At 34.3% G+C, this 21,462-nt stretch overlaps 2 protein-coding genes across 2 annotated transcripts; one reads left to right on the forward strand and one right to left on the reverse strand.

Annotated features, from left to right (window-relative positions):
• The first annotated feature begins 14,568 nt into the window (after nucleotides 1–14,568).
• LOC130990439 (polygalacturonase ADPG1-like) lies at nucleotides 14,569–17,386 on the forward strand. The gene is made up of 9 exons (XM_057914671.1): nucleotides 14,569–14,700; nucleotides 14,813–14,950; nucleotides 15,080–15,250; nucleotides 15,420–15,446; nucleotides 15,524–15,731; nucleotides 16,491–16,572; nucleotides 16,759–16,867; nucleotides 16,957–17,073; nucleotides 17,138–17,386. Exons 1-9 carry the CDS (start codon nucleotides 14,569–14,571, stop codon nucleotides 17,384–17,386), a joined length of 1,233 nt encoding a protein of 410 aa, XP_057770654.1.
• Nucleotides 17,387–17,728: 342 nt separating this feature from the next.
• LOC130988378 (beta-glucuronosyltransferase GlcAT14B-like) lies at nucleotides 17,729–21,131 on the reverse strand. The gene is made up of 4 exons (XM_057912196.1): nucleotides 20,257–21,131; nucleotides 19,947–20,022; nucleotides 19,742–19,857; nucleotides 17,729–18,557 (listed from the first exon to the last, which is right to left on the reverse strand). The coding sequence occupies exons 1-4, from the start codon at nucleotides 20,795–20,797 to the stop codon at nucleotides 18,043–18,045; spliced, it is 1,248 nt and encodes a 415-aa protein (XP_057768179.1). The 5' UTR covers nucleotides 20,798–21,131; the 3' UTR covers nucleotides 17,729–18,042.
• Nucleotides 21,132–21,462: the final 331 nt, after the last annotated feature.

Genomic DNA, 21,462 nt, shown 5'->3' on the forward strand with positions numbered 1-21,462 from the left:
GTAAATTTTTGGTGTCGATCCCTAATTTTTTATTCTAACCTTTGCGCTTTTGCTTGGTGGTTAAGAAAAGTAATTAATCAGCCGGCCCACTCGGTTTCTGATCGGTCCGGTGGCTATTTACTCCTTCCGTCCCATGAAGCATGACCCAGTTCTTTTCGACATGAGAATTAAGAAATTGATATTTTGTGTGTTAAGTATGCTAAGTGAAAAAGTGAAAAGGTGAATAAAGAGTAAATTTTTTGCCATTTTTAGAAACAGGTCAAGCTTCGTGGGACAAACCAAAAAGAAAATTGGGTCATGCTTCGTGGGACGGAGGGAGTATTTTTTATTTGGGCAATTTTTTAATTTTATGGGCTCAAATATTTTGATCTTAATCCTAAGTTTATAATTTTTATTTATTAATAATCATATTTTTATAAAAAATAGGTCGTATTTTTTCATCAAGACACTTCGTCTCGTTTTACATAAAAAAAAATTAGTATTATTTTAAAATAAATTTACATAAGGAGTAGTTAATATTAATTTTGTTACCGATAAAAATTGGATATACATTTAACATAAATAACTATTTTTTTCTTATGTTACCGATAAGAATCGGATATACATTTAACATAAATAACTATTTTTTTTTCTTATTTTTATGTCATAACTATTTATTATTATTAATCGTTGAAAAAAAATCAAAACACATTCCACATGTATCAAACATCTTATATATTATCGAAATTAAAAAGTAAGGTAATAAAGTTTGAAAATCAATTATTAAGAAATAGTTCGATTAATCGGGTCAACCCACTTGATTGCCCTATTTGGCTCAGGCTATTCAGGTTGAATTTTTTTTCAAGCTAAAAATTTTGTGCCCTAATCCTCATTTTTTGTCGGTCTATTCAGATCGACCTGTTGATTTCAGGTTTTTTTAACATCCCTAAAAGTAATGTTGATGAGGATGAAATTAGGGATTTCATTTCTTCTTACTTCTTTCTTCTAAAGAAAGGTCAAATAAGATACACTAAATCCATCTAAGGCCCAAAATTAAAACTAGTAGAACTTAATAATTATGGGTGAATTTTAAAAAATGGTTGCAAAACTAAAATTTAATCAAAATTTAATAATTTGATTTTTGGGGTGGGTCTACCTGGAGGTAGGTGGACAAAATCACCCCAATGGACATCTAGGATACGAACACAATTGGTTGTGAACACAAGCCTTCTGGCTTCATTGTCCTGTGTAAACCTTTTGAAAGTCTGTAGAAAATTGTTTTCCAACAATATATCTGCACTTGTATCATGGAAATAGACTAGTGTTGCCCCCGTGCTTCGCACGGTCAACTCTTTTTTTGTTTTAGTTTTACAATTTTACAACTTTGAAGTATAGAGATTGGGAAATTAATTTAAAACATTTGAATATATTGTAAGTTTCCTGTAATAATAAAAGTATGGATCAATTATTTGATGTCCTACATTTTACTACAAATCAAGAAGCTTCTAATTTTAGTTGATTTAAAATTACAACAAAATATTTTTGTAACATTTATATCATAAATTTTACCTATTTACTGAATCAATAATTTGATGTCCTACAATTTACATATTTATTACTTATAGATATAACTCATTGTGAATCAACGAATCATTCATAAAGTAGTAGTAATATAACTCATTACAAATCAATGAATCATTCATAAAGTATGCGTGAGTTGACCAAGCCATAAAGTGATTAATGCCTAAATCGAAGATCATGGATTTGAATTCACCATCACACAGTCTTTAAATTTAGTACTTAATTTAATGTATTTAATTTATAAAAAAATAAAAAATTATAATGTGTTAGTTTCTAATATAAACAAAACTAACTCATTTTTTTAAACATTAAAAGTATTGCCAGATTGGTAAGATAACGACGTTTTACGTAATACCATGCCCATAATTTTTTATTTTTGTTTAGAGAGTACACTTATAATAATATAAAACAATTTATATATATATATATATATATATATATATATATTTACTAAGATATTAGAATTTATAAACAGTTTACAACTTAAACATAGTTTTGATAAGAAAAATAAGGAAGAATAAAATATCTGGAAAGAATTCAAGTTTTTGTATAATTAATTAATTTTTATGTTAAAATCAACTAACAATATATTGACATATTTCCATCTTAAAAGTGGACAAAAATGTCAAAAACTAAGCATGGGAACAAAACGGTCGCGTATCATTTTGCCACAATAATAATCATTCAACTAATGAAGCATATTGCTCACCCAAAATAAGCCATCTTTGGCCATAATTTAATTTGCACATAATATAGGTAAACTATTTTCTAATATCACTTTCTTTATAGTGTCTTCCCAGCTAAAATTTACTTGAATATATATTACCAGAATAATTTAGTTAGATACAATAAGAAAGAGAGAACAAAAAAAAAGAGAGAGAGATTAATTTCATTCTAGTTTTCCCCAATAAATTACAATATAATGGCTCAATTTTGATATACGTTTTTTTTAATCTTACAAAATAATCTCAAGTAAATAAAATAATTTGAACTCGATAATTAAAGTGAGAAGAGCACTGAGCATATCCACATATTGATGGCAATTCAACTTCTGTCAGAATAAGATCAATGTTCTCAGCCCTAGTTTTCAATACCTTCCAGCATCAAAAACTGTTGCAACAGCTTCAAAAAAAGACATGTTTAGTAATGAACCTACACAACAATATGAATACACAAGCAAAGATTTGAATCATGATCACAAATACACTAAACAACCATAAATGTTAACTTTCCCATACAATGACATAAGGAATGAAGGTGTTGTCCCTTAAATTTATCGACCATAATCTTTTATTGGTGATTGACCATCAAATGAATGCCATGAGGCTAGAAAGATGGCTGCATGTAACGTCACATGGCTCTGAATCAAATTAACAAAAAATGTTACTGAATATAACTAAAAGTCTGCACCCAATCAGATACAAAAGTATTTCAAGGTGATAGATCAAGTTCAGAATTGATTTCACCTCACCAGCTCAACCTGGTAGCTGCAAGTTACATTAGCCTCTTTGCCGCATATACAGCTCCTTAAATGCTAGCAGAATATGAAAGCGTATAAATATATCCTGTGAATATGTTTTTAATTTCAACTAACAGTAAATTCAAATGTCCAAAATAAGAATTTTAGTTCCAAGTACCGGTATCAAGGATCTACAATTGTCAAATTCTTGTAAACCCAAGGGTTTAGAGTTCATGGCGCCAACATATAACACATAATTCACTCAAATAAGCATATGAAAATATCAAAGTAGCAATGATCATCTAAGAGGGCTTTCAGGATTTGCAGATACAATAACATTTTTTCAAGAAACCTACATCATGAGCTACACAAGTTATATGGGCGTCTACTACTGGAGTGGTGACATCTACTACTGCTTCCATCTTCACCTATATTTCAATGAAGGCACAGTAAACATAGGAGAAATCTACAAGTGGTATGCAACAATTATATTTTGCAAATATAAAAATTTTAATCTCTTTGTGTAATGTTCCAAACACTAAAAATGGAACAAAGGAAAGAGCAATTGGCAGAATTTGTTTAAGGCACCACAACCCCCATTTCATCATATTAAGCAAACTTGCATTCCACAAACAATCGATCAAAAAATAATTGCTCAAACAAATACAATTTTTTTAACTAATATAAAAAAGTAAAGGGGAGGGAGAATGGATAAAAGAAGAAAATTAAACTTAACAACGTATAAAAAAGTAAAACAATATGGGCATTAAAAATCAAAATTTAGCAGTAAACATTCACTTTCTATCAATAACTACTAAACACCAATTCCTGCAAGACAAAAGTATAAGATAGTTCAAAAGTGTAAGATAGTTTAACAATAAGATAGTTCTAACATCATAGGTAGATGGCCACTTATCCTGTAATATGTCCAAGCATAAAACATCTGACGTTAGGATGGAAGCAAGATGTCTCAAATTTCCAGCAAAATATATTGTCTTCCTCATGATAGGCGGATATCCCAAAATCACCTCCTATCATTATGACCATTAGCTCGCACTGCAACATGAGAATTGAAAGAGAGAAATGAGAGATTCAGAGCGTAGCATCTTTTTTCTTTCCCTGCAACTCACTTATATTCAAGAGATTAAGACTTGTAGTAAGAATAGGTATAGAGACAATATAGAAAGATATGAGAAATAGATAGAGATGCGTCTCTTGAATATAACTATATAAGTGAGTTGCAGGGAAAGAAAAGAGAAAGTTCAAAGCCCTCATTCCTTATTCAATATCCAAATCTCCTGCTACTCGACCTCAGTATAAGCAACAATCATCTAAGAGAAAAGGCCCCAACTGTTATTATCTAGCAAAAAAAGCTCAACAAAAATAACTTGTTAGAAATATATCAAAATCAACAACCCCAGAAAAAGCAAACCGAGAGAAGTCATCATCCACTATAATTTATTATTTTTGTTGGAGAAATTGGGGATCTCTTCGGTTCAAAACAATAAACAAAAACAACCCATTAACACCAACAAAGCAAAGAGCGGGAGAAAGAGAAGTCATTATCGGTGTTTTTTCAAACCTTTTATTTGCGTCAGATGAATCGCGGTTGGTGTTCCTGATTTTATCTTCGGCGAATGAGAAGTCATCTCCTCTCATCCCATCAGGTCGGTCGTCGGTGGCGAATGAGGAGTTGCTATCGCAATTTCTGTTTTCATCGGAGAAGGAGAAATATGTATCACCTATGAAGCTATTTCCTTATGCGGCGATGATGGAAATGTAGATTGAATCGAAAAAAGGGAAAGATGGGAGGCAACGAAAGTTAAATCGGAAGATGGAGTAGCCGCAGACTGAGTCGGAAGGAGAGAGGAGCCGACAGAGAAGATCGAGAAGGAAGGGATAAGACAGTCTTGCGTGAAAACTGAAAAAATCTGGGTAGATGAAAAGACTTGGCCACCAATTTTAGAGAGAAATATGAAAAGACTATTTTATCCAAATGTGTTTAGGCGGGAAAATTTTGACAAACTACTTTCCTTTAGTATAATAGATAGATTGGTGGATCTTGACTTTGTACCAAGGCGTTTGTCCTTCTCCTCCAACTAGTATTTATGTTTGTTTTACTCTTTTGATAGAAGCAAAATTTTCTTGAAAAAATCTCTTCCCGTAATATGAGGTAGTTCTTCTTCAATGTCTGTTGGGAAGACTTCTCGTTTTGCTGTGCATATTCCTGCACCTAAGTCAATGTAGGCAGCAAAATATTCTGCCTTGAATTTCTCGTATAACATCCCAATAGAGATGTAAATTGAGAATGGACTCGTCATTCGACTATCAAAGGTCTAGTAGTTATGATTTTTACTCGTCATTCCATCTTTCAGGGCATTTGAGTTTGATTTTTACTCTTATACCTTGGAATGGTGCTTCCTGGATTGTTTTTGTCTCGTAGTTATGAGAGAAACTCCTTTCCAAAGGTCTAGACGTTAGCCTTTCTCCTTGGAACGATAGCCTTGCTACTCTCATTCTGAGACTTTGTTCGTGCTCCAGCACCTGTTTGTCTCTGACCTGGATATCGATCTCCCTAATTCTTGGGATCTCGACTCGCTCAGGGTTGATTGCCTTGGCTACTTCCTTGAATATTTCTGGTATTTCGATGAATTCTTTTCCCAGAAATAAATCTGTATGATGGGAATTGGATAGGACATACGATACTTGATATGTAGTCGAGTATGGCCTATTCCCTCCCTTCAGCAACTCCTTCGTTTTGTAGTCTTGATAGAGAGTCAGGGCTCTGCTGAAGTCTGTGTCTTGGATATTATAAGCGATCTGTGGGTACAATTCGGTTATAATTTGCTTGGTGTAGAGATTTCCCGAGAATGCTCCCAGAACTGCATCTCGAGGATTTGTAATCCTCTTATCACATATTGCAATATCAATTGGTAAACCAATTCCTTTTGAAAGTGCGAATTTGATTACCAGTTGGATTGCTCCAATATGAATCCACTTTATCGTTGTTGCGACGGATGGCTTCATCTTCGCGAGGTCTCCTCGCACATCTTTGGTCGTAACCAATTGGATTTTCACTTGATTACCCGTTAACTCGATTGGAAGCGATATCTCCCGGCTTGTAATACCGAAATGTACATGATGCTTCCTTCTGAATGGTATCAAACTTTGCATAGCTTGATCTATTCTTCCTCTTGAGAATCCTTGGTATAATTGTATACTCGGGTTTTTGTTCCTGATTTTATCCACCATCTTCTGCTGTGGGATCAGGGAATGGCTGGAATATCCCTCCTGATCTTCACGTTGTATGTGGATAACTTTTTCTTTCTCAGTCTGACTTGTCTCCGGAGGATCCATCAGACATGTCTGAATCTTCAGAACTGAAGATTTCTTCTTGTTCGTATATACTCTCATCAGGGCAATTGGTTGATATATGGCCTTTTGCACCGCACGTCCAATAGTTGCAATCCTTGAAACTTTCATTTGTTTTGGCTTGAGTACACCTGAAAGTTTTTCTCACCGAGGTTCATTTTTGAAATGGAAACCGGCTTCTTGATGGTCCACTCCTCTGGCCTGACTTGAAGGAACGAGCCTTCTGCTTGGACCACATGGTTTTAGGTTTCCACGAACCTCGCCTTGCTCTTGGTTCTTTGGCGTAGGGTTGGAACATGTTCTTCTTTCTTTGATAAGGGACTTCCCCTCCGATTTCTGTTGGAAGGTCAATGTTGTCACATATCAAAGAAGTTCATTGGTTGATCCGTCTTAATTTCTTGAGATTCTTTTGGATCACAGCTTGCTGGCACCATTCTGACAGCTTTCGGTGGACATAAGGCATTGTTCTCCCAATACTGTCGATGGGGTATGCCCCTGGTGACTTGTATTCATGGATGAACATTTCTCTCCATGAACTTGGAAACTTCATAAAGAAGAGTTCCATGGCAAATTTTTCATCTACATGCCCTGCATTAAAATATAGAGCGCAGAGGCGTAGAAATTCGTCCAGCGCTTTGGGCTCTAAAACAACCAGTTTTAGGCTCAAGAATGCTTCGCAATATTTCCTTCGCTTCTCCTCTCCTTCTTCATCGTAAAATCATTTTCCAAGGAAGTGATCCTTGATTGCTATTGTCGCAATCCTGACGATCTCTAGGGAAGAATCGTTTTTAAATAATTCATTTTTTGTGTTGGATAGCTGTGTTTTCCCAGTATTGCTTCGCCATTCTGGAAAAACATGCTTCAAAGATTCTGATGAATTCTTCCTTGTTATACTCAATTGCCGTAATGGCAACTTTCATTGAGGATGCCCATTCATCAATGAGCGTCTCCCAATCTTGGAATCTTGCTCCGTCAAGTTTGAGAATCAATCCATATGGGTGGATTGGTTCCAATATAACCTTCCCAATGGGATTATCCTGCGTCTTTGGTCTTGGTCTCCTTCTTCTGGAACTAGGACCATATGAATGCTCATAGTTCTGGGGACCCCAACTTGCTGACTCCACCGGTGGTGGTACCTCACGTGGTGAATTTCTTTGTGGTGGCACTTCGACCTTTGGCGCGGGATCTCCTTGATTCATCTTGAGATCTACCATATTGAGATTAACAAAAGATTCGGCTAACTCTTGTAGATCATCCAGCTTGATTCTTTCCAGGTTATTCATGATTTTTCCCTTTTAAGACTCGGGCTGCCGCCTCATGCAATTTTTTATCATTTGCATAGAGTGGTAAGGGATATGTTGGATCTTTGGACCATGCATTTTTTCAAATTCTTCCGGAACATGGTTTTCATCTTTCGATCTCCTCCACCCTCTTCTTGATATCACGCAAGAGAGTCAGGATTTCCTCTTGCTTGGTTGATATCTGGCTCATCTCCATGGGAATGTCATATAGCTTGTTGCCATAAAATTCCACCGTCTTTTGAATCTCCCGTAATTCAATTTTTTCGGAAGAATCTGGCTTGATTGGCTAGTGACTCAACTAGAAACACCTCTAAGTTGACTTGCAATAGAACAAGGACATCCTAGCGATGGTAAGTTGACCCAGTGTCGTCTCTCAAGGAAGATCTTTAAGGGCTTCTAATTGTATCGCAAGAAAGCAGTAAACGTTTGATTCAAAAACTAGAACTCGTAAATTAAACTCAACTTGGAAAGTAAAATTAAACTTGTAAATTAATCTAGGCAAGAAACTACGAAAACCCTAGGCAAGAATTAAACAACTTAAAATAAATCTAACTTAAGAAAATTAAAGACTTGTAAATTAAAAACCTTCTAATCTAGGCGTGAAACTAAAGTGCATAATTTAAATTGCATAATTGAAAAGAAAGCATAAACGTAAAGGTAAAGCGTAAACATGATTAAACAAAATAAATTGAATTAAAATACAAAATACCGTAAACGTCACGAGGATGAAATCTGTCACGTGATTACACCTTCGAAACAAAAACTAAATAAACTAACTTGAAAGCAAACTAGAACTAAAAACTCGAAAACTTAAAGAAACTAGGAAAGCATGAAAAACGCCTAAGTCTTGGTTGCCTTGCGGAAGAATAATTCTCTAAAGGTGGAACGAAGATTAGGGCAAAAGGAATTATTTTACAATGAATAACAAGGCCCTATTTATAGACTTCAATTCAATCTTGATCACCATCAAACTTGCCATATAAAGTTGGACTCTAAAGGAAATAGAATCGTGTAAGAGAAGGTAAGTCCATCAAAATCGTGCTCTGCAAGTTATCTCCATTCTGGCAAAAATTAGCTACTCTGAACGTTCGGCTCGGGAAAATATAGTGCAGAGCTAAAAGTCAGCTCTGGCAGTAGCGAGCTCTGAAAAGTGCAGAGCTGAAAAGTCAGCTCTGACATGTTGACTTTGTCGATCCTTAGCTCTGCTCTGTCAATCTTTACTCTGCTCTATCAAGTTTACTCTGGCGCGTATTTCAGCTCTGTCGAGTTTAGCTCTGCTGATTTAGCTCTGCTCTGCTATGTTTGTTCTACTCTGGAGATTTTAGCTCTGATAGGGAAGTTCAGCTCTGGAGACTTCAGCTCTGACTCTACAAGTCAGCTCTGCTCTGCTACAGAGCTATCCTCGCAGCTCTGCTCTGGCGAGCTTCTCTGCTGTGCTCTGACACGGGCTTTTCGGCTCTGGCGCGAGCTTTTCAGCTCTGAACACCAGAGTGTGCCTAAAAACGTCATTCTTAACCCAAAATCTTCAAAATTACACTCTTCCATCTATAAAACCTAAATCTCCTGCAAATCATAAAACAAACCATAAAACGCACCAATTTCCAGAATATTTAACTTAAAATATGCACATGCAAACCCTTAAAATTAGAACAATTAAGCATAAATCAGCTGGTACATCCGGTAAGCGGTACTAGCCTTGTCCATCAGTTCCATTAGTCGTGAGACGAATGGATGTCAGCTCTGGCTTGTTCAACCGTCGCTCTGGTCTCGACGATTTCCAATAGGTGGTCATGATAGGATCTAATACTCGTGATGATATCACGAATAATATTCTCGTCTTTCCCTCAACGAATATTCGTTACGAGGACTCGATTGTTCCATTTGAGCTCGTCCAATAGACGAGTGGTTTCTCTTTTCAGATGTTGGAGATAATTCCTGTATATCATACATCTCGGACAAGTGTACGAAACCATAATTTTTAAATGGAGTCTCCTCCCACATGGGTTAATTATAAAATAAATTAAATATAATATAATTTCTCAATAAAAATCCACTCTGATACCATTTTTGATGAGAGCGTGTGTTTATATGATTAATTTATAATTAAAATTAGACATACTCATTAAGGTAATTTATTAGAATTTTGAGTATGTGGGCTTTTCTGTATATTTTAGCAAAATTTGTGGGGTTTTGTGTAATTCTCTCTAGGAATGGGCAGGTTTTGAATTTTCAAGGATAAGATGATGGGAGGATTGAACAAATGTCAAAGGTTGTGACAAAATTTGGACTTTTTAAATCTTGTGGGTAAAATGAATTCAATTCAAAGGTTGTGATATTACACGCAATTAACCCTAAAAAAATTCCAAAATTTATATTTTTTTTCATTATCTTTAAATAGAGACCACTCTTGCTATATTTCAGCACACCTTCAAATTCTTCTATTTTTCTTCTCTACATATAACACCTTCAAATTCTTCCATTTCCCATCTGCAGTGGAAGATGAAAGAAGCAATTACCTTAACTATCATGATCCTACAGAATTTATCGAAGATCGACTAAGACAGAATACTCGTCGAAGTGAAGATGGAAGGGAAACTAATGGTTTTGTATACTCTACGAATATGATTGCAAGTCTAGCGAGCTATATGAGAACTAGGTCACAACTTCGCAATAGAGAAGCTCACAGCTCTCCATTACATGACTTGATCGAGCATATATAGCAAAAGTTTGGCGATGATAATTAAATGCTTAGTATGTTTTTTTTTCAATTTCAAGCTTGTATTGTTGTAATTTGTATTTTTAGTTTGTCGTAATTTAAATTTTCATTATTTTTTTATTTTTTCATTGTAATTTTTTGCTATATTTTAATTTATATTTAATATTATTAAAATTATTACGATTAAAAATAATAATAAAATAATTATAAAGTTATGTTGTAGTTGGATGGTTGGGGTGGTCATTGATAAACCAACAAAAATAGAGGTGGTTAGGTTGAGATGAATATTAATGATGTGGAAGAGAGGAAAATTAATTAAATATTAAAGATGGTTGGATGATTGAGTGGTTGCTGATAAACATAATCTAATACAATTTGGTTTGGTTTATTAAAATTACAAAGTCTGATACTTGTATAAAATTTAAATAATTAAGATAGAGAAAAGACAAAAAGAATACTAAGAAAACTAGGGAGAATAAACAAGCAGCCTTAATAAAGTTTTAACTATAGATAAATAAATCAAGGGTAGATATGGTAAATTAATGTAAAACGACTTGTATTTCACAATTATATAAAAGATTGGACGGAGTAATCAGTTAGAAAAATATGTACTCCGTATCCTTATCTCTCTAAGAGTAATCAATCAATTATTATGTAAGTTGATACTGAAATGATACTCATTTAATGTGGGTATTCATTTGTTACAATTATAAGTAAAGGTTCAATTGAGAAGTATAAATATGTTGAGAAGTGAGAAGCAATCTTGTTTATTCAATTTACTTAATCCAACGACTACGATTTGGCTGATTGATTTCCTTATCAAAATAATTAATCATATCCGTTTATTTCCTTATCAAAATACTAATCAAATCTAATTATATATGGAAGATTTGATTTCGTCCTACTTTGATTTCGTCTTGTTCGTCGAATTTGGCTTCTATTTTATTGAACTTGTTTTAATGCTTTAATGATTAATTCATATAAAATTAATATAGTGTAAAATTTGGTTGGCATGTGTTTTGGGTCTACGGTACGTCCATTGTTTTTTTACTTCGATATTTTGAACATAGTTATTTTATCAATAGAACTTTGCAGATTTTAATACAAACATATTTCTTGGTGTTACATGTCTCGTTCTCAGTTTCGTCGAACTTGGCTTCTATTTTATTGAACTTATTTAATGCTTTAATTATTAATTCATATTTAGTACATTGTAAAATTTAGTGCTAATAATCTGGGATCTGATGAAAGTATAGCCATTAAATCTGAGTCGTTAGATCTATTCAAATCAAGGGGTTAGATTGCTTCTTACTTCTTACTCTTAGGGTGGTTTCCTATAGAAGTCAACCCTATATATATAGAGCTACCATGAAAACACTTCTTAAAATAAAAATAAAAACGTTTTTCAATGTACAAAATTTATGTAGAACACGAATGAATTCATCCAACAGGGTTACGAATTGTGAAAAATAAATTTTTGTTACATTTGAGATTCGAACTCAGGACCATGAATTCATCCATCAGAGTTACGAATCAACCGTAGATCTTGATGATCTAAGGGCTGAAAATTGTTTATATTTTATATTTTAAGAAGTGTTTTTATTTTAGCCCACCCCTATATATATGATAGAGTTCTATGGAGACCATCAAAAATTCAAAGAGCGAAGACCAAATCCTGTGCGTCGATCTTGGTATATCCAAGGGTGATGATTCATCTGGTGAAGATTTGATATTTTCGTTAATTGTCATAGATATAGGCAATTAAATCTTTTATTTATGGAATATTAATTTGATGAAGAGTCTGTTACGTGAATAATGCATCCACATATTATATTCATTGATATGTTCGTAGAAAATACTAATGAACATACTAATATTCGTTGATATGTTCGTAAAAAAATAAATGAACATACTAATTTTCGTTGATATGTTCGTAAAAAATAAATGAACGTACTAATGCTCGTCGATATTTTCGTAGAAAACATAAATGAACATACTAATGTTCGTCGATATTTTCGTAGGAAAACAAATTAACATAATAATGTTCACATATTATGTTCATTGACGGATCAGGTCCCAGAACAGGAAGTTTCGGAATTTTCGGGATTTATTCAACGTGATCCCAGATTTCAGTGGATTTAATCAACCAATATTTAATTACATCAAAAATCAAATCAGGAAATAATATGAACCGTTAGATTAAGCAAGATCGACACACAAGATTTGGTCTTTGTTCTCTATGTAGAGGAGTGGTCTCCATAGAAGCTAACCCTATATATATATATATATATATATATATATATATATATATAGGCCAAGGTTCAATGAAGAAGGCCTAAATGATATATATATAGATATATTATATAGGGTTAGGTTCAATGAAAAAGGCCTAAATGTAAGAAAGAAGAGATAAGTAATCTCATCCGTTGATCTTATCTAATCTAACGGACATGATTTGTTCACGCCATGTTCAACGGATTTTTTCGTTGAACATTCGTGAACATATACAATATTTTTGGGGGTTCTGGGTTTCGACACCCCATATGTTCAACGAAAAAATCCGTTGAACATGGCGTGAACAAATCATGTCCGTTAGATTAGATGAGATCAACGGATAAGATTACTTCTCTCTTCTTTCTTACATTTAGGCCTTCTTCATTGAACCTTGGCCTATATATATATATATATATATATATATAGGGGATATATATATATAGGGGTGAGCTACCGTGAAAGCACATCTTAAAATAAGAAATAGGAGCAATTTTTAATGTATGAATTTTATGTAGAACACGTATGAATTCACTGTATAAAGGTATGAATTGTCAAAAATAAATTTTTGCTACCTTTAGGATTCGAACTCAGGACTATAAATCCATCCAACAGGATTACGAATCAATTGTAGATCTTGATGATCTAAGGGTTAAAAATGATTCTGATTTTATATCTTAAGAAATGCTCTTATTTTAGCCCTTCTATATATATATATATAGGGTCAAGTTAAACAGAGAATTATTATATATTTCATTTTGAACAAGTCTATAAATTTTACGAACAGATCAACATAACTAACGAACAGATGTATTTAGTGAAAAAATAGAAAAACTCGCCACCAACATGATTTAAACCCGGGGCAAATTGCTGTTCATGCGGTACATTGATTTGTTCGTAAAAATTGTAGATCTGTTCGTTTTTATTTCACGAATTCTTTATTCTCTAAATATTTAGTATTCTCTGTTTAACTTTTCTCTATATATATATAATTATTAATTCATATTTTATATAATGTAAAATTTAGTGCTAATAATTTGGGATCTGATGAAAGTTTTCATAATCCGAGATCTGATGAAAGTATAGCTATTAAATCTGAGTTGTTAAAATTAGGGAATTTCTAACCGAAAAAATTATAATCCAAATCCAATAACCCAATAATAGGATATGATTGGCCCAAACCCGAGCGACTAGGCCAATTGACTTCTCCAACTTTAAGCTTCCTTCGACAGAGAACATGTCAAACTATATCATTTTCTATTCCCAGATATTGTTAAGTGTGAAAACTGTCGAGAATGTGGAGAAAACTCTCTAGAAGTTTTTTTTTTTTAAATAAATAAATTATTGCATGAGTTAAGTCAACTATCCCATTATTCTACGACTTTATTAAAGATCAGGAGCTATTATATTATAGTGGTAAACTTTAATCAAACAATGATTAACAAAATCACCTAAAAATTAAGAAAGGTAAAGATTAATAAAGAGCATTAGTCAATCGAGTTGACCATGTAACACTAACAGGATTATCAAAATTGTAATCCATAGTATTTGGCACAAAAATTAATTTAGGCCCGAAGTAATTAATAGTATTATTTAAATATTGGCTTGGAAAATCTTATTACATCTTCTCTTGTTTATAAGGATGCTTAATAGGAGATCAAACTATATATATACTTCGCGTACCACCAATTAAGCATTATTTTTGGTGAACACATATTTTATCATTTGTGGGTGCAGTATAACAATCCACATTAATTTGGTGTGTATGTTAATTTTGCAGATATCTCTTCATGGTGAGAATTCTAAACTATATACACACACATGACTTAATTAACTATTGTCTGAAAGCAAAATTAAGATTGTAATATTTTGTGTAGGATGTTGTGTACATGTTTGTGGTGTTATCATTGGTTTTGGCTTCGTCGTCTTCACCGTATCTTGCATGGGCAAGTGATGAAGCATCATATTTCAATGTCACCGATTATGGAGCCATAGGTGATGGCCGTACAGAGAATTCACAAGTAATTAATTAATTTACAATTTTATATCAATTCTTCACTTTTTATTATTAATTCATTATAATATTATATTATAGTACTAATTAACTATATATATTTATGTATGTATATGTAGGCATTTCTCAAGGTGTGGAATGTAGCCTGTAAAGCATCGGTTAAATCTCCGACGATATATGTTCCACGTAACAAGACATTTTTAGTGAACCCCATAATTTTTCACGGCCCTTGCACTGCATTAACGATCAATTTCTTGGTATGCTTTTCTTATTCCAATTTTAATGGAAAAAAATTAAAAAAATCAATAAAGTGATTAATAAGTTTGTTTGAACAAATAAGTTTTAAAGTCATAATAGTTGAATTAATATTTTATGAAATTGTGAAGATTTTAGGGACAATTGTAGCACCGGACACACCTAAATCATGGGATGCGAAAAATGCAAGCGAGTGGTTGGCAGTTATGAACACGAATGGCTTAACCGTTGATGGTTTTGGTGTGATCGACGGTCAGGGCAAGGCCTGGTGGGACCAGTCTTGCAAATATCATCCTCAATTGGTATATTATTATTACTATTATTATATGAAAGTGTATCACGAATAATTAAGATATAATCCAATTCTTAGTTACATAATTATTACCGATTATATTTATCTTTTTTGAGAATATTACTGATTATAATTATATTAATCACTCATCATATTGTTTTTCCTGTTTGTATTTTCAGAAAAATTGCACGACTTTAGCTCCAACTGTAAGTGCTTTACTCTTCCTGTAATAATTGATTTTTGTTAAAGTTGTCATAAAATAGAAAGTGGATTTGTTGAACAGGCGTGGAAGTTTATTAAATGCAACAACAGCAGTGTTAGGAATATGAGGTTTATAAATAGTGCTCAAACGCACATACTCATCACGGGGTGCGATGGCTTCGTTATTCAAAATGTGGAAATTGCGTCACCGGGAAACAGCCCCAACACCGACGGCATTCACATTCAAGCATCTCACCATCTCAACATCACCCATTCTAACATCACCAACGGTAATTCATCACTATCACCTTTTATATTCTGCTCCCTTCCTTCTATCTAGGGGTGTAATCGAACCGAGCCGAACCGAATAATGGTGTGCTCAAGTTTGGTTTATTAAGTATCGAATCGAATCCCGAACTTTACTTACCGAATACTTTGAGGCTCACGAGCCTAATCGAGCCTATACGAACTTTCTAAATTTATATTTATATTTAAAATATTGATTATTTTATTTTAAAAATAAATTATTTTATTAAGTATCGAATCGAATCCCGAACTTTACTTACCGAATACTTTGAGGCTCACGAGCCTAATCGAGCCTATACGAACTTTCTAAATTTATATTTATATTTAAAATATTGATTATTTTATTTAAAAATAAATTATTTTATTTAAAATAATAAATATATTAATTATTTTCTTATAACAAATAAAATTAATTAGAGATTTAATACAATTATTATTAATTTTAGTGGATAAATATAAGTTATGCCTACTAATAATTTATATTTTTCAAGCTGAATCACTTGATAAACATATTCACGAGCTAACGAGCCGAACACTACTAAGCTCAAATTTGGTTTGTTTATTTTACGAGCTTCTCTAAACGAACTTGAACGAGCTTTTTTCGAGCCGAGCTCCGAATAGTTCGCGAGCGGCTTGGTTTGTTTATAGCCCTACTTCTATCTAACTTGATCGATTTCATTCCCTCCATTTTACCTAAGTTGATCAATTTCGTTTCGGCACGTGATTTATAACAATGCTATCAGGTGATGATTGTATATCAATTGGTGACCACACTTCTGATCTCAGCATAAGCAATATTCAATGTACACTTGGTCACGGAATCAGGTATTTTTTTTTTCTTTTTCCAAAAAAATCACATTACTATTGTGACTGCATTTTAAATTCCACTTCATCAACATATTTCATTTTTTTACGTTGCAAGTAAAACACCAAATTGAACAAAAATAACCAAAGTGAGAATCTGGAATGAAGATGAAGATTCTTATTGATTTATTCTTAACAACTGCACAGCATTGGAAGTTTAGGAAGAGGAGGAAGCCTGGTGCAAGTAGAGAACATCAATGTAACTGACTGCATCTTCAATCAAACCTCAAATGGAGCTCGGATCAAAACATGGCAGGTAAGAAAGAACCTTTCCAAATTTATATCATTTACTAAAATTAACTTCAAATAATTCAGAACTAACCTCTTCTTCGTTATGCTGAAAAGGTGGGAACAGGATATCTCAAGCACGTCGCATTTGAAAGACTTACATTCAACAACGTCAAGAATCCTATAATCATCGACCAAAACTACTGCAACGTCAGTGGCGCATGCCCGGAGCTGGTAAGAAATCTTTACACTTGAAATTATCGACTTAATTGAATGGTGATTGCATCTTCTTGTGAAGAAAACTGGAGTTCAAATAAGCAATGTATCTTACCGACATGCAATGGGGACATCAGCAACGGAGATCGCCATTAATTTCAACTGTAGCAAGTCTGTACCGTGTCATGCAATAGCGATTGAATCAGTAAAGCTAACATCAGCCATAGCTGGAAAACGAGTCACTGCAAATTGTAGCAATGCATATGGTAAAGAACATGAAATCGTTCCTGGCCCGTGTCTTCTACATGAAACACAGAGCAAGACGCCATGAAATAAGATACAGCATTCATGCCAAAGATTCTTTGCGAATTTGTAACCTAAACGAGTCAATGCAAACAATTTTACAGTGATAAACAGCCTTTTTTTTCTTTTACAAATGCTTTCAAGAGTCCTCTATGAAACACAAAAGCAACATATAATGATAGAGAAATAGGATAAACCTGAAACTTATTTTGATGACTGCCATAGATTTCTCTGTTGCTCTCAAATTGCAGTCTCACGACAAACACCAGATGTTGGAGTTGGGCGCTTAAGCGTAGAGTAGACTACTGGTGGCAGATAGAATGAATAAAAAGAACAATGACAAAAGGGAGCTAAAAATATGCAATTATGCTTTCTTGAATCAAAATTCATGGTTGATCTCAGATATGTATGCATATATTTCAAAATCCAGCTTTACACTGCCTTTTACGTAACTATAATTTTGAGCTACAAGTTTTGAAATGTACGTGGTACTTAAGTTGTTGATAGTACTGAGTCTATCAGAAAAATCATGCTATTCATAGGTGAGAACGAGCCGGCATCCTATTAGATTTTTCTTGTAATACCGTGTAAGACTCCCTTCCCTTCCGTGTGACCTTCTGCAGCTTCATCAGCAATAAAGTCGCCGTAATACTACTTCATTAGGGTAGAATCCATTACCAAAAGCTAAATGCAATGTTTCGCATGGAAATCCTTATCCAATATCAATCCATCGATCAGAGTTTTGAGTTTTTCAGCACCAGGACCGGGTCTAAGCTCGGTTACATTTGCAAGAACATGAATTCCAATACTTCCATTTGTCTCCTCTCCTTTGTACCAACTGCCAGGTACAAAGCCATTAGTTTTACGGCCTAAGAGGTCAGAATCAATCTTATCCAAAATAGCTTCATCCCTTTGGAATTTCCTGGCAAAAGGAGCATTACTGCCGGCCATTCTCTGATAATCATCAACTGTCAAGAAATGCGGGTGCTGCTTGGGAGGGTTGTCCCATGATATGAAATGGAGGTCATGGTTCACAGTAGTGTTACGGAACTCTTCAGCATTGCAAATGACTGTGTGAAAGTACCCTTCCGGTGATGAAAGAAAGTTTGCGTAATACATAAGTACGACTCTGGGCAGGTTGTCCCAACCCCATAAACAGAACTCCATGAAGGAACGAGAGAGCATCATCCAAGCTGAACCTGAATGGAAAATGCAGCCAGATAATTATAAGGCGGGTAAAAAAAATACTTCTATAACTAAAATCACTAAAAACAGTGATCATAATTCATAATAATGAATCAGAAAGACTATGGCGATGGGAGTTTTAGGCAACATTCATAGAGATTTTTGTTGACTTTTCAGAGATGCCCATTAATCTTAAAGGTTATAGTTGCTATTTTCTTTCAGAAACTAAATTTATCTTTTCAGCATAATACCTACTCGAAGTATGTTATTTCATATAGCGATTGCTGGCTCAAGCTCTGAGCTAAAACAATTGCAATGCGAAACTGCATCTTAATTTTGAAAATGCTAGAATTGTACAGGATTAAGTGAAATTCAGAAAACTGAATTTTCCTCCAAAGAGCATATATGTGGCAGCTCACACCACACCAAATTCATGCATAAATCATGTTTCATGGAAAATCAACCACGCCAACAAGCAAACTGTTCAATATCATCACAGTGTGATTGCACAAAATAAATAAGGTGGAGCTACGGTTGCAGTTTTGTGGAATTGCAAGCACGATGATACCATTTGTTTCTTGTCTACCAATAAAAAGCTGACAACGATACAGTTAGAGACAAAGCTATATTAACTGAAAAAACAAGGAGCTCCAAAAGTTCATACAGTTCATTTATTAGACAGATAGCAACCACCATGACTAAGTCATTAATACCTACGCATGAAGCATGTTGCGGACCACATAAAAATAAAGAGCAGAAGGCAGGGACGTATGAGAAGGAACTAAGTGGAAGTCTTCCATAGAAATTTGTAATAGCATGAAATTCATCTATATGAATGCAATGGGATGGATTATGACAAAATCCCACAGAAAAATGTAGACAAATAGTTTCAATTCTTAGATGAGAAGGGTGGTGTCCAAAATGATTTATTACAGTTTTATTTCAATGGATGTTTCGTATATACATTTGTACAATGAAAGAGAATTTTAACCAGCCGATAAAATACCAAGATATTGTTAATCGAAAAGCAACATATTCAGTTGATCAAACTCAAAACTGCAAAACTTCAGTTGCTTCAATAAGCTGCTTTAGCATCAGAAAAATGAACATAATTTGTCAAGAACAATTTGTCCGAGCATAATGAAGAAACAAAGAGTTCGGATTTAAATACTTCCAGCAGAATAGGTATCGTTCTAACCTGTGAAAAGCTTGAATGCAGTAGGAACTTTGCGCTTCTCAGTGATCCAATAAAGGTCAGATTTGTGCACGCTATAAAGGCCAGGATCAATTATAACAGGCTTAGCTCTCTGGTATCTACAAAAACCAATAACATCAAGAATCAAATCACATCAAGATTTATATGAATAAATAGAGAGATAATTTAATCTACAATATAAACTTACTCCTTCCAACCAATGTCACTAGTATGCTCAATGAAGTTTAGGTCTCTCGGAACGGTTGACAAAGTATGGAGCATGTCTACAAACATAGTAATACATCCCAACAGTTAGCACTAAGCATTTGTATCAACAAATATGGCAAAGCCACTAAATGAAGTTGGCCCAAAATGATGTAACAAATAAACCAATCACAAACATAGTGACAAACAAATTTTTACCATATAAGAACTTGGGACTTGGCATCTAGCTACCAACAACAAAACAATAAAATCCATTACAACCAACTAAACAAAAATCAAGAAAAAAAAAATACCATCTTGTGTGACCAATGGGTAATCAGAGGCACTCAAATTGATGAACCAGTCCCAATCTCCACCTTCCTTGAGCAAAATGGCTGCAGCGTGAAGGGTATTACTAACCATGGTAGGACCTCTATAGGTGACCAAATTAGACTTGAGCACAACCCTCACGTTCCCAAATTGCTCAAACACAGCTTCATTCTTCACGAATTCCACCAGCTCCATTCTCTCATCCGCCTTCGCTTCAAGGTCCAAGTGCACCACATACTGGTTCAGTGGATGATACAGGGCTTTCAAGGTCCTCTTCAAACTCCCACAATCTCCACGCGACCCCGATATCAAATACGCCAATCTCGGGATTCTTGAGATGGGATTCACAGGCTCCGCGCGCAGCTTCGATTCCACAAAGACGGGGACTTGTGGCTTGATTGGGGGAGTTTGGCGAAATGGGACTGCGGTGAAGAGGGTCAAGATGATGAGGAGAGAGGAGGTTAGGAGAGAGAAGGCGAGCGGCAGCAGCCATTTCTTCTGGTGCAGAGGCTTGCTGATTTCCATGTAGAGATCCAATGTTTTTGAGCTTGAGCTGTAGCTGGCAGATGAAATTGTTCATTGGGAGCTCAAATTCCTAGAGCAATAGGATTTGTTTTGGGTGTTTTGAGAGGATTTTGTTGGGAGTGGTGTGGGTGGGAATGTAAAAAGGTACTTTTGTTAATGAAGCGGCAGCCATTAAAGATTATTGGGATGCCCTGTTTTTGTCGGTGAATTCCCACTGAGTAATTATATCGAACAGGTGGGGACGACAGAGTTCAACCACACAAAGACCATCCAAGTTATTTAAACACTTCTCTACAGTATTATGTATGTCACTGTTGTTTAACTTCTTTTGTGCTGTTCTTTTAAAAATACTGTATCATTTTTGTCTTGCCCATGTAAATCATACAAATGGCCCTCAAAAAAAAAAAAAACCATACAAATCTTTTACCCCCTCCCTTCCACGAAATATGACTTAGTTTCCTTTTTGGATTGTTCCACGAAGCTTGATTTGTTTTTAAAAATGACAAAAAATTTATCCTTCATTCACATTTTCACTTTTTCGCATATCACATTTAACACACAAAGTATCAATTTCTTAATTCTGGTGCCTAAAAGAACTAGGTCATGCTTCATGGGACGGAGGAAGTACTATCTTCATGTATATATAGGTCTATTAAATTTTTGTT

Source organism: Salvia miltiorrhiza, chromosome 6, assembly GCF_028751815.1.
Source record: "Salvia miltiorrhiza cultivar Shanhuang (shh) chromosome 6, IMPLAD_Smil_shh, whole genome shotgun sequence".
NCBI classification, from domain to species: Eukaryota; Viridiplantae; Streptophyta; class Magnoliopsida; order Lamiales; family Lamiaceae; genus Salvia; species Salvia miltiorrhiza.